General features: G+C 45.0%; 1 protein-coding gene across 1 annotated transcript in view; it reads right to left on the bottom strand.

Moving 5' to 3' along the window:
• LOC118236565 (E3 ubiquitin-protein ligase RNF43) overlaps positions 1 to 11,863 on the bottom strand; it is a 97,781-nt gene extending 85,918 nt beyond the window's left edge. The window contains exon 1 of the mRNA XM_035435057.1: positions 10,019 to 11,863. Within this exon, the coding sequence (XP_035290948.1) occupies positions 10,019 to 10,258 (240 nt within the window). The 5' untranslated portion in view covers positions 10,259 to 11,863. The remainder of the gene's footprint in view (positions 1 to 10,018) is intronic.
• Between the last annotated feature and the right edge of the window lie 1,846 nt (positions 11,864 to 13,709).

Here is a 13,709-nt window from a genome sequence, read left to right as displayed (position 1 = left end):
CCTCGCCCCGTCGTTTCCATCTGTTTAATCGCAAGCAAAAAGGCACTGCCATGGCAACTAATCTTCAGAGCGAACGAATGTTTTGAAGAACGCCACCTTTTCCCCCGGCTCTCGTCTTTGCCTCCGAGTAAACACGTACGAACGCCCGTCCGCCGAAACCGATCGGCTCGACCGTAGACGGTTTTTTCAGAAGACGCGGACTTTCGGTGGAGAATGTTAAAAATGTAACCGAAGAAACAAACAAAACAAACAAACAAAAAAGAGGTCAAAAACAGGCCGCGCGCTCTCTCGAGCTTGATGCACATGAGCCATGTGACCTCATGAGTCATAAGGCACGCACTGTCGGCAGAAATTTCGCCCAGGAGTGGGGGGGCTTACAATATAGCTTTTGTTTGCTTGATTTCTCAGATCCCCTAGTATCTTTGATCCAGTTAATTGAGTTTGGGGTAAATGGTCCCAGTGCAAGTTTCCTTCAATCTTTGCTCACAGGTACGAAGACATTCTCTGTACAGCACCCACCCTGCAAAGTACACATCTCAAATTGGTTTAGCGTTGCCTCATTGTAACATTTTAAGAGTTTCACGGGAAACGAGCCAGAGGCGGAAACCTTTAACAACATATTTCCTCAAAAGCGTCTCAGCCTCGTAACAGTTGTGCGCTTGGATCCGACAGATACGGCCACTAACCGATTTTCAACTCGACGGCGAGCCCCACGGACTGCGGAAGAGGGAAGGCCTGACGGAGAGCAATTATTTGCGGTCCGATGATGAATGTGTCCCCCCTGGAGAGCGTTCGAAAGTGAAGTGCTTCCTGTCACGGCTGTTTGCGCAACGCCGCCATTTATGCGCCTGCAACCGAGCACTCCGTATAAACCCTTTCAGTTCATTCTGATTCTTTATCACTAGTATCTGCAGGAGAGAGGGAGGGAGGGAGGGAGGGAGAGGGAGAGAGAGAGAGAGAGAGAGAGAGAGACAGAGAGAGAGAGAGAGAGAGAGAGAGAGAGAGAGAGGGAGAGAGAGAGAGAGAGAGGGAGGGACACTCCTGGACGGTAAGACAGAGTGTGTGTGTGTGTATCGGGTCCCAGAACGTACACTCCAGCTGCTCTTCTTATCACAGCCACGCACTACAGAAATGAGGTCATGGGCGGCCAAACAGGCCCTATCACTATCTGTGCAGAAGGGTCCGGCCTTACACCTGATGCACACGCATACGTGCATACGAGCACGCACATACACATGCATGCACGCACGTATGCACGCACGCACACATACACACACACACACACGCGAGCACGCACACACACACAAACACGAGCACACAAACACACACAGGAGCACACACGCACACATGAGGACACGCACAAACACACATGCACGCACAAGCAACATGCACACACACACAAACACACACACATGAGCACACACACACAAACACACACACACGAGCACACACACAAACACACACCCATGCACAGAGCTGCCATGACAACACTAAAAGGCAGGTGGGCCAATGGTAACAGGAGGCTGTGTAAACCGCGTGTCTCCACGCCCGGGCAGAGACGCTTTCTGAACAGCCGGAGCGGACGCCGAGCTCGCCTGGTCAAACAGATCGGCAAACAAAGCGCCGGCGAAGCGCGCAGGCGGCCGCAGGGCCCGGCACAGCTCAGCGGGGCACAGAGAAAGTCCAGGAAACGCCGCACTGATCCAATTCGCCAAAGCCCTTGTAAACCTGGCACACAAAAAAAAGACCTCCCTCTTTCCTGCTGGGATTAAACATTACAAGCACTCTGCCCGCTATTGCACTGTGCACTTCAGTTCAACTTTCCAAAAAGGAGGAAGTCATATAGGTTTTTCATTAACATATTACGACGAACAATCCACGCAGATGCAAAGGTGCACTCATGTGAGATTTCTAAAACAGACAGTGCACAGCCTCAGCGGGTGCAAGTGTACGGGCCCCAGCACAGGTCTACAGCGCTGCAGTTGGGACGCTGAAAGAACCTGGATGTGAACAGTATGGGCTCTGTAAAAAATGACCCGCTGTCTGCTCACCGCATGAAATGCGTATCAGATGAAAAGGCCTCTGATAAGGGTGGGGGGCGGGAGGGGGGGTTTGGAGAGGGGGGGGGGGGGGCAGGCGCTTTGATGAGGGCCAGCAGGTTTGGTGCTGCTGTTTGTGTTTCGGTGCGTTAGCCCCCAGGGGCGGGGAGCTTCCCCTAGCCGGTCCCCTCTAATGCCTTTACCAGTCTGTGTGTAGCAGGACCTGCCAAACAGGAGCCTGGCCATCACTGACAGGAAGGGCCCTAAAGTTTAAAAACGTGTGTGTGCGTGTGCATGTGTGTGTGTGTGTATGTGTGTGTGTTTCTGTGTATATGTGACTGTATGTGTGTGTGTGTGTGTGTGTGTGCCTGCGCGCACGTTGTGTGTTTTTTTGTGTGTGTATGTGACTGTGTGTGTGTGGACTTTGTGTGTGTTTCTGAGTGTGAATGTGTGAGCGTGTGTGTGAGTGTACGTGTGTGTGCATGAAAGACTGAATGTATGAGGAGAAAGTGTGTGTGTCAGAGAGAAAGAGAGATTGAGAGAGAGAGATTGAGAAAGAGAGAGAGAGAGAGAGGGAGAGAGCGAGTGTGTCTGTGCATGGGAAATGTAGCGGAAGCCATCAGTTGTTTGTATCGTGAGAGCCAAGGAAAGCCGGAGGAATGTGTTGTATAACAGGGACTGACAGACTCAAACACATCCAGGAATTCCAGACCGTCCCGTCCTAATGACTTAAAAAGCAGGCGGCGCGCGGGAGGGATTCGCCGTGCCCCTTCTCCAATGCCCCGAGAAACACTCAATCACGGCCCACGCCGAAACCGGACGAGCACAATCGCCCCCCTTTCCGGCGTTCTGGACATTTCGGGCGCATTGTCTGGCCCGGGGTAGAGATGGAACAGGGAGAGAGGGAGCGCGGAACGCGGCGCTGATTATACGTTTGGAGCGGGGGGGGGGGGGTGGGGGGGCGGGGTGGTGGGGGAAGCTGTAAAAGGAGGAGGGAGCAGGTGGAGATGTGAGGAGCAGCAGGCCGCGGCGCAGGTGAGACCAGTCACAGGGAGCAGAGGGCAGACCGGTAAGCCAGCAGAGGCTCCCATTTATTGGAGTTCGAAACAGGTGTGGTGCCAGATGCTCAGGTTCATGCGCGGGTTTATCTCCGGGCCCTACGTCATTACTGAGCGAGGGGGGTGGGGTGGGGGGGTGGGTGGGGGGGTGACGGACGGAGTTTCCAGCGGCTACTTATCAGACGTTGGAAACGCCTGGAGTCAGACAGACAGTAACCTGCCGGCGACCGTGACTCACGACCGATTGACGACCCGCGTCCGCACGTGCGCAACCGCACGCTCAGTTTCAATGCAAAGTTCACTTTCTACGCTTCCTTTACATTATTCCAGGTGCGGCGTACGGTTGTGATTGGTCCAGACGGATTCTGTGTGCAATGAGGGGATTTTTTGATGTTTACATAAGCTTCTTACAACCTGCTGCTTTATAACGAATGGAACAGGCACTTTAGGGGGGCTTGTGGTCTAAATTATGGAAATACATTTCAAATAACTCCAAAGCAGTGACATTGGGCACATACGTTTGATGCGTGTTAATTCACAATTAAAAACATAAATATCACTTTTTATTTCATGCCGGTACTCCTTTCCTAGGGGACAGATGCCAAAGTTTGCACGTACCATCGGATATTGCCCCAATCAAAAAGACGAGTAAATTAAATTTTTGAAAAATAATTGGGTCATACACACAAGTACAACAATAGCATAAGGTCTGTACAAAGCGGTCAGCTCTCAGTTTCTTAACTGAAAGTCAACCACCCCCCCCACCACCAACATCAAACACTCATACACACACACACTCAGTAAAATCCATGAAACTGTAATTTAACCAAATACACAACCACACAATACTAACACAAAAGTAACAGTTAAATTACACTGGTGTATTAAATGCACGCCATTATCGAGTATGTGAAGAGAAATGCAATTTAAAAGCAAACAACTTAAATGTACTCTTACATAAAAGCTGAGAATGTGCACTTTCACCACATGTAAATTGTCTGATTACAAAAATCTAAAATTGTGGAGTACAGAACCAAATCAAATATATATATATATATGTGTTTGTCCCAATCATTATGAAGCTCACTGCATATAACAGGAGATTCTATTAGGGGCACATTATAACTGGATGAGCTGAAAAACATTGCCTTTTCAATTCTTGTCACAGAAAAAGCAAAAACGTTTTCAATAAAAAAAAAAAAAAAAATTTCTATTTCAAACGGCCGCAAATGGAAAAGCGAGTGAGAGGAAAAACAGCAGTTCCAGGCCGGCGGTGAGACGAGGAGGCTGGAGGGGGCCATTATCTCTGGGATTTCAAAGGCCACGGGCAGGAAGCCGGGCAAAGAAAAAGGAAAGATCCGGGCTGGCATGAAATCGGAAGTGCAATGTAAACAGAGCCCTCCAATTATTTCGGCTCACGTTTTTGACTTGGCTCGCTTTGATCTCTCCCCGGCAACCGATCGGAAAGAGCACGACTCTCTAAACAAGATGGCCAGAGAGGCTGCCCAGATAATGGGCTTTCTCCACGCCCTCTGATGGAGTGAGGACGGGGGGGTGGGGGGGGAGTGTGAGGTTTCTCATGGGGCGAAGAACAAGACTGCCCTAAATGAAAGAAAGGAATAAAGGAAGATGGCACGTAGAAGAGGGAAGTGTACCAGCGTATTGTCTCGCACTGTACCAACCCCAATTATATGGAAGGTTTAAGACCTCAGGAGGGTCAAGCCAACCTTTCAGCAGCACAAAGCTGGCCGCAGAAAGCATTCAAACGGGTCTTAGCGAGATCGAGCCCTTTAAAATCGTTTAGCTGCATTTAATTGGGCAGAAAGCCCGTCGAAGGATTAACTTCAAAGATGCACCAGGCATAACCTTTTTTTTTTTTTTTTTTTTTTTTCCCCAAGGGCCAGCTGGCTTTCCCTTCAAGTTCAAAGCCATCCCAGAATCCACCGAGATCCTCCGCTGGCCACTCTTGACTTTTGTGGCACCAGTGTCAACATGCCTGACATATCCACTGTGTCTAGACATCCAAAATCCAGGCTAACTAGGCCAAGGTACAATTTTTAAACTGTGCTTGCGCTCTCAAATCACTTCACGCGCTTAAAAGCCAGAAAGCTTCGTGCCAGAGAAGATTTCAGATCAAAAGGGCAAGTCCAAAACTATTGTGAATGCCTGGCCACACTACTGTGATTAGTGTGCACCACATAAATGAACAATATCTTCTGTCTCTCGCACACTGCCCGGCATCAAGCAAGCTTGTTAACTCCAGCGCGAGGTTTTTCCTCTAACTACTTTGAATCCTTCAAAGACTAAACCTTCCTCGAGATGGCATTCCACTACAAACCAAAGAATGCGAATGAGTCACGCTGAACTGAGGACTCTAAGCGAAACTTTAAGTCAAGCATGATTGCAACCCACTTTGCAGCTGAGGCTCAAACAATTTAACTTTTCACAACTCTCGTTCACAAGTCACTCTTTGTCCGCAAGTTAGCGCAAAGCATTCCGCGCGCTTGCGTTACTGTCCTAAATCCACGTGGCATTACAGCCAGCCAAAGCCAAAGGTTTAATGCGGACAGCACAATGACTGCTAGAAATGATGTAAAATAGCCAAATTTTAAAAAAGCAGCACAGAGTCGAGGCTCTGAAAAGTGTAGCCAATAGCTCGTCACGTTTGAAAACCACCGCCTAATAAGCTAATAATCGGCTAAGCCCAGGAGCTGTCATATCACAAAATTATGTTTCGCATCTCTGTGGCTTGACTGGTTCTATAATCCATTGTTTTGCAGATCTCCAATCCTTTAATTGCTTGTCACTGACAGGGTGAATGAACACTGAGATTTACAGTTGCTCTTTTTTAGAAATCGTGTGTACTTAAATACCCTCGACACTTAAGAGTTACTGGAAAATCATCTTCAGAATGTATATACAATTTTACTTTGTATACAGTATGCTGTAGATGAATTGATGTACTGGACTGACCCCAACTCCGTATTACTAACTACAGTAATAAAAAGGACATAAATATTATCATTGTTATTATTAGATTTAGCACATGGTTGGCATGCAGCCTCTGTCAGTTTTAGACTGACATTTTTCACAAACAACTTAAAAACAACTGCAAAACACGGGTCAGCAACCAGTACCCTACAGTAACAACGTCCAAAAGAAGCTGAAATGCGGTCATGATGGCTGTGACGACTGGCGGTTGTGAAAACCGGTTGTCAAACTTCACTACAACCGAGAGCCGAGTTTTGAGAAGACTCTGGACCTACACGTCGGGCACACCTGATATCTGAAGGGAATAAATAAACAACCACCGCGACTCATCGACAAAGTTTTGGTTTCCTTAATGCCTTGTTTCCCCAGCGCTCTGGAAGCCCAGTACACCCGAAAAGACTCCAGGACACGCCCTGCGAATGATTCAGATGTGAACAAAGACCTCTAGGCCACGTTTAAATTCTTCAAAACAGGTGTGATGGAGCGACACCCTAAATCGCCATTTTTTTCCCCCCCTCAAAAATAAAATGCCAGCAGAACGACTTTGTTCCTCAAAGACTGGGGGGGGGGGGGGGGGGTGAAGGGAGGGAGAGAGAGAGAGAGAGAGAGCGCAGCGGCGCTTCTGAATTACCTGTCCTCCCCCTGAGGACAGGAGCACAAAGCAGAGACACAAGGTAACAGCGGCCTGTTTGAACAAGTCGGCTCAGCTACCGAGAACACTTCACAGAACAGCCAGCTCTCTCAAGAGCCAACCGCACAGCTCCAGCACGCCGCCACAATAACAGGCATCCCGGGCAGACATTAGCCGCCTCTCCACGCCACGTTACCACCTCACACGCAGGTCGCCGCGGCTAAAACGCGTCACGTTTGCATCTGGTCCGTGTCTCTGTACAACGCAGGGCGCAGCTACAGAAATAACTGTCATTATGGCCTTCGGGACTATCCGACTCTGGTCAATCAGAGCTGATGGAGGGCAATTTATTTTCCACACAAAGAAACCCAAACAATCTGAGCTTATTGGTGTGGGCTTATTATTGTGATGGAAGATTAGGAAGTCATATTATGACCAACCTCACTCTGAAATAAAAGTGCCATAAATGATTTGCGAATAACACAGCCCTTTGCCATTCTAATAGGACAACATATAATACTGGTAATGCAAATGAATACACTGGTGACTGCCAAAGACCTGTTTTTCACATAGACAGGAAAAACATCCCGTTTAACTTCAAAAACAACACAAAGCAAGAGGCAGTTAAATGAAAACAAAATCAACCAACCTTTGCACGAAGCCATAATAGTAAAATATGGTTGTGCTTTTTTTTTTCTCGTAAAAACATTCATTTTAAATTGTTCATTTCATTTTCTAATACTGTGCTCTAATACCACGTCCACTTGTCACACGCAATGGAAACCACGCCGTTTAACTCCACACAACGCGCACTCATAACATGTAGGCAGATTTGCGTTCGCACGAGAACGATATTCAGAGAGGGACGGCAGCCCACGCTAACAGAAGCCTCTCCAAATGCTCGCGGCGACATGAAACACCTTTCACCACCGGAGTGCTCGTAAACAATGTTTAAAAATACATATCAGAAGCTAAAGGGAGCAAATATATCAACAAACACTTCATCACCATCAAGCCCTTCGTCCAAACGCAGGCTACACGCGCAGCGGTGTCGCATATCATGGCTTTCTCTACCAGAAAAGCCCATTGAGTTCTTAATCAGCTAAGGTGCGCGGACCATCCAAAAGACTGGAGCATCTGGTTTGCTACTCAGGGCGGTTCCTTGCGTTTGCCAGGAGTGAGCCCTGAGAGTTTATGCTAGGCTACTTCACACACTCACCGCGCCCATTCTCAAGGACATAAAACATAAATCTCTCCACTATACAGCAGTATAGTCTACCTATAGCCTACCTCTGAAATGCAAATGCGTGCACAGTTTACCCTGTGGAACTCATGACTGAAGTTGCTAGAAGTGCTTTTGTAAAGGATATCAATTTATCATTTAATTACTGACGGGTTCAGCTGAGGAGTTCATCCAAGCCCACAGAGCAGAATTTGGCGACCCCACCCCTGAAGGGTCTGAGCCTTTAAATTTATAGCTGCCTCTCGAATGCAGTGACGAATTGCTAACGCCCGTACCTGCAGCAGGTGAAGTGACTTCCTCTCAGAGTGTTGACTTTATTTGAGTACTTAACGGCTAACGCTGACCAAAAACCACCAGACGCTGTAGCCCGGCAACAATCTGCCCATTTCTGCCACCTTAGGTCAATTTCAAGCCAAAGAGGGAAAACTACGTATTTCCAACTGATAAGCCGCAGACAAGATAACATTGAGCCCCTCGCTGTTTTGATACCTTAAGTGTCACAGTCCAATCAGCTGTAAAAATGAGCAGTTTCTGGCAACTGAACAGCGCGGGCCTAACGGTTTACAACACAGAAAATCCGTCACCTCTGAGAAGGACCGGAGGCGCGAACGCTGACACTGCTAATAGCCAACGTTTTATTGGGTGAGACTTACTAGTAGTAACACCGGGATATAATCAAAAGCCCAAGATAATAAATCTGTACGTCAACACATCCACTCAAAAAAAAAAAAAAAAAAAAAAAAAAAAGTGGAATTCTTTTGTCGCACACAATTTATCAACGGATCACATATCAGGCAAAATCCAGGGCATTACGCAGGCAGTAAAACATTACTGGTAGACGGTGCCAACCCCCGACTTAAGACAGAATTCAAGAAAGGAAAAGACTTGGTGGTTGGACTGAGGATCGCGGGGTATTTGTGGTTAAAATGGCACAACGTTTACATCATTTTTAATGGGTTCAGCCAAGATAAAGAACAGAATCATCACTTGGAAGGGATCTTGTCCAAACAAGCTGCTAGTCAGAAATGAAGATGCACATTGAGCAATGTACCCTTTCTTTTTTTTTTAAATTAGCAACATCTGACAATGATAATTATTGATTTCTCAATGAAAACCAGTCAGCCTCTCTTTGTGGTACTTGTTCATAGGCCAACAACCCAAGAACTGGAATCAACCTGAGGCAAATTCACACACCTGCTAGAAGTTAAACAAAACACCCTTATAAAGAGAAGAACATTTCTGTGTCTAGACACACTACCCAATTTCATTTTGTATCAGACTGAACATCAGCTCAGTGGAAAGAAAGCAGACCTGCAGTTTCAACAATCATCCACCCTGTATGATCAGGGCGACTGAACAGCTAATTGACTATTGACCCATTTGCATCCGCTATGAGCCATCCGTGGTAGAAATGTATAGCTGGTGAGAGTGATTATGCAACTGAAAATGTAAAAAGTTTTTAGGTTTTGCATCATGCTCTCTCAGACAATATTGACAATGCACATGCTTGTAATGCATATACCATACATGGTGACAAACTCTGATGAACAAATTGTCCAGTATATATATAACAGAGCCTACGTTCCCCAAGTTCACCCGAAGGGAAGCAACAAGTAAAATAATTTGTTCAGCATGATATCTTTTTAAATGGAATGGGTGGAATGATTTTTAGTGGTATAAACATATATCTCGCCTTGAAAACAAATATCGTCCACACATTAATTTACATGTATCTTGTAACTGTACAGTGACGTCAAAAACATAAATATTGAAATAAACGCTCAGCCAAGCCATTTGTTTCATCTTGATCATTCACATATTGAATCGTACAAAACTGTACAGGTGTAAAATGCGATAATGTATCCTAACTGTCAGTAGATAATGTCTAACAAATAAATACGTTTTATGAGTTGGTCCTGTTAATTAGGAACATTATATAGAAATAACACAACAGCAAAAAATAAATTCATTTGTGACAATATTTCAGAGGGGGGAGGGGGGTTGTACAAAACTATTATGTAAGTGCGACCGCCATCCACCCTTTTTAAACACCCACCTGCATCAATTTTCCCTCTGCAGAACCTCTCAAACTGGATCCGGCAAACACCCCTTCTAGAGTAATAGGCTTCCCCGCTTCTTGTTTCAGAAGTGTCACCTTGATGACAGCTTTGGGTGCCGATCGCTCCGACTCCACCGCGGCTGCCAGCTCCAGGCCCGTCTGCCCGAACACCACCTGCAGGGCCGCCATTAGCAGCCAAGGCCAGAGCCCGGCCAATCGCCGCTGAGAAACGGTCATTGCACCGGCTGCAGCGGCGGGCCCCAGCCGCACATCGTGCACTGCAAAGCTGTCAGCCTACACCGTTAAGTCAGACCCGAAAAAAACTCCCGATGTATTTATCCTTTAAGTGTACTGCAACCTGCAAAATAATATGCAAATTGTTATATCCAAATTTGCGTGCACGTGGACAGTGTTAAAATCTTCGTTTATACATGGTTTAAGGTCTCCTGGTGCAGCGCCAGTTTGAAAGTTCTCTCCACAAACAGCTTTTGCACAAAAAGAAACAAAAAATAGACATCTTTGCTGCTATGAAAAAGGAATTTTTTGCAACAAAAGGCAATAAGCATATATAAAACGAATATATATGCGTGGGATGGAAAAAAAGTAGTTAACTAAAAACTGGGAGAAATCTGTGGATCATACTGTGGATGATCATTGCCCAGTAAAACTCAAAACAATGATTGAATATTTTAAATAACATCAAAACAAGCGTTGCACGTTAGTTATGAACCTTGTCGAACGTGTGCATTGATTTATACTCCGCACTGACACGTACTCCGGTTTGCTGGAACCACAACAATCTCTGTCCACATTTTTGAGCTGTAGATTGACATTGCGTTCTGTCTTAGTCGTGAGCGGTATCCAGCAAGTATATGTCTGGAAACGGACAGGCAAACTTTTCTTGCTAAGCAGCCTTCGGTTAAACTTCCGATAAACTGTTGAAGAAATTGGTAATCAGATCAAACGTATTCCATGTAATCCATGTTCGACTCCAAATAAAAGCAAATGTACCATTGAAATATATAGTATCGCAGAAATATGATTTTTTAAAAGTGCAAGAAAATCCTTCAAATGCAGCCCCCTTTCTAAAAGCAACTAGAAATGGGGAAAACTTCACCACGAACAGAACATTTCCAAAACTTTGAAAGTCGAGGGTTCGTCACTTGTAAGCACCACTGGAATAAACCATCATGCTTGAACCTGTAGTTTAAAAAATTGCATTCTCTGATGAAATGTACAAAGAAAAAATATTAGTGAAAACAACCTGTTTCATTTGCACTTTGTAACACTACGCCGACAGAAAAAAGGTCTTGAGCGAAATATCTCCAAAAAGTTCGCTAGCTATTTGTTGCTAGCTGGCGAGGTACGTTATGAAATGTTTAACTCACGGATCCGTTGCAATGGTTAGCTGGCTATCGATAGCTAAGTAATGAGCTAGCTAGCAAGTCAAGTTCAATTTAACCAAATTAAATCACGTGTATTTTCTGTGCCCAAAGTATCCACATGGCGGTTGATGGCTAATATTTCCCCTGCATCTAAAACGTGTTCGCCGTTTTGTGTCACTTCCACGGTGATCATTTCCTCAGGTCTCCCGGGAGGTTAAATGAGCTAATTTCAGAAACGAAATCCTTTCGCGCTGGCGTACAAACTGCAGAAAAAGTACCAAACTTCAGTAGGTTTTCAGAAGCAGATTAAAACTGGTTTGCAATCAACAAGAAATTACAAGTACTTCAGAGTGAATCCTTAAAATCTTGAAAATATCCAGATGTAAAATACGTGAGGAAGAAACGCTGTACATTTGCAATGTCTCCTTGCCAGTTTCCTTAGCCTCCTTCCCCTGGGATCCCATTGACCGTCTACCTGCTGACTGCCTGTCACCGAGGGTGGAGCTGGAACAGCCACGGGCGACACTAACCAAAAAAGTGATATCGTGCTCCCTCTACTGGAAAGACAGAGTCAGCTGCACACACGTAGCTCAGCGAATCTGGGAAATTCGGAAAATGCAAGGCTTCCCAAAAGTGAAGTAGACCACCAAATGCTGATATTACTCAGGTCGTTAAAAGTCCCATGACACTTTTTTGAAAGAGTCGGGGTTTAACCCCTTCATCCTGGCCAAATTCCCTCAAAAACTGGCCTCCATAACTGGCCACCTAATCGCTCACTACAGCAGAATGGCTAGACAATCCCTTGCATTCAAACCCACTTCGATTCCCCACGGCATTACTGCAAAGAGAATCCAGTTTTCAGGAGCCTTATTGAATAAATAGAGATTAAACAAAAATGAAGAAAAAGTTTTGCCAAAATTGTAATTCATTCAGAATTGTTCTTGTTCAGAGGACAAATTCAGAAGATTAAATCCATTGGAATTACATTTTTTTTAAGTAATTTTTTAAATAAGTGACAGCATGCTCTATTTAAACACCCTAAACATACTGTTGAAACATGTTATTTTCCTTCTAACGCTTCATTCAGTTTCTCGGAATTCTAGTTCACTTGGGTTACACTAGAATATTGCAGCAATACAGCTAATTTTAGAGGTTTATTTGCATAAAAGCAAAAGTAGGTGGCTAGCTGTGTGCTAACATGTTTAATGCCGTATCTAACAGAGTCGTTTGAAGACAAGTATCAATTAAGCACATCAGTGGCTTTCTTATATGGTATAGGCAAGAGTGTAAGGTTTTAAGTTGCTATATCTTGCTTCTGAATGAAAATAACACACACACACACACGCATGAATGCATGTCCACACACACGTACACGCACACACAAAATGCTATTTTGGAATAACACTTCCATTTTCGTATCCCTTTTATTCATTAGAGTCTCCGTTCAGCTTTAGGCAATATTGAGTCATCTTCTGCTGCTTTTAGCTGCACCATACAAACTAACAGTAGGGTGCTTTCATAGCATAAACCAAAAATACGCATCCAACCCAAGGCCAGGGAGAGCAGCTTCCCCACGATCACGCTTATCCTAGTTCTCTCCCCTCCATACACCACGCCCTTGCAGGGACAAAATAAAATGCATTTACCCAAAACCAGTACTCAAATTCCAAAGGCAAAAATGTACCCCACTCACTAAAATCGCTAGTGCGTAAATGCTTATAGCCACCTCATTACTGGCAGAATTGTCCCCAAAAACTTATGTGAGGTAAAAAGTTGGATTTCCCATCGCAGTTTCAGTTTTTCCCCCAACATTCTGTGCTAGATTACTGATGGGAGAGTTTAGCAGAGACTGCACAAATGAAATACCGCCTATCTTTGAACCTGTTTTTTCTGTAACATTCACACTTGTTAATGTAAACATGACACAAATTAACACGGGATTTGTGATGTAGCCTATATCATTTAAAATATCTCAATTTATGGAACAGTTGGCACACTGTGTGGTTTTAAACTAATATAGGATGGGAATAGGGACATGTTGCCATGGAAATTAGTTTTGTTACGATGGAGGCTGTGCAAAAAGATATGTCTCCGGGCATAGGGCGAGAAGATTCATTGTCACTGTCGTTAGATGGGCAAGCAACCTGAATCTAGCACGTCGTTCATCCCCTGCAGTTGATAGCAATCAATTCTTATCTAACATTACTACATTTTCCTCAAGTGAGATCACAACCATGAACATGATTTCATGATTTATATATTTTCAGAATTATAAAATAAAATCAAACATCACCGATATGTTA

The sequence above is a fragment of the Anguilla anguilla genome, chromosome 9 (genome assembly GCF_013347855.1).
Source record: "Anguilla anguilla isolate fAngAng1 chromosome 9, fAngAng1.pri, whole genome shotgun sequence".
Classification (NCBI taxonomy): domain Eukaryota; kingdom Metazoa; phylum Chordata; class Actinopteri; order Anguilliformes; family Anguillidae; genus Anguilla; species Anguilla anguilla.
This window is presented reverse-complemented; position numbering and strand designations above follow the sequence as displayed.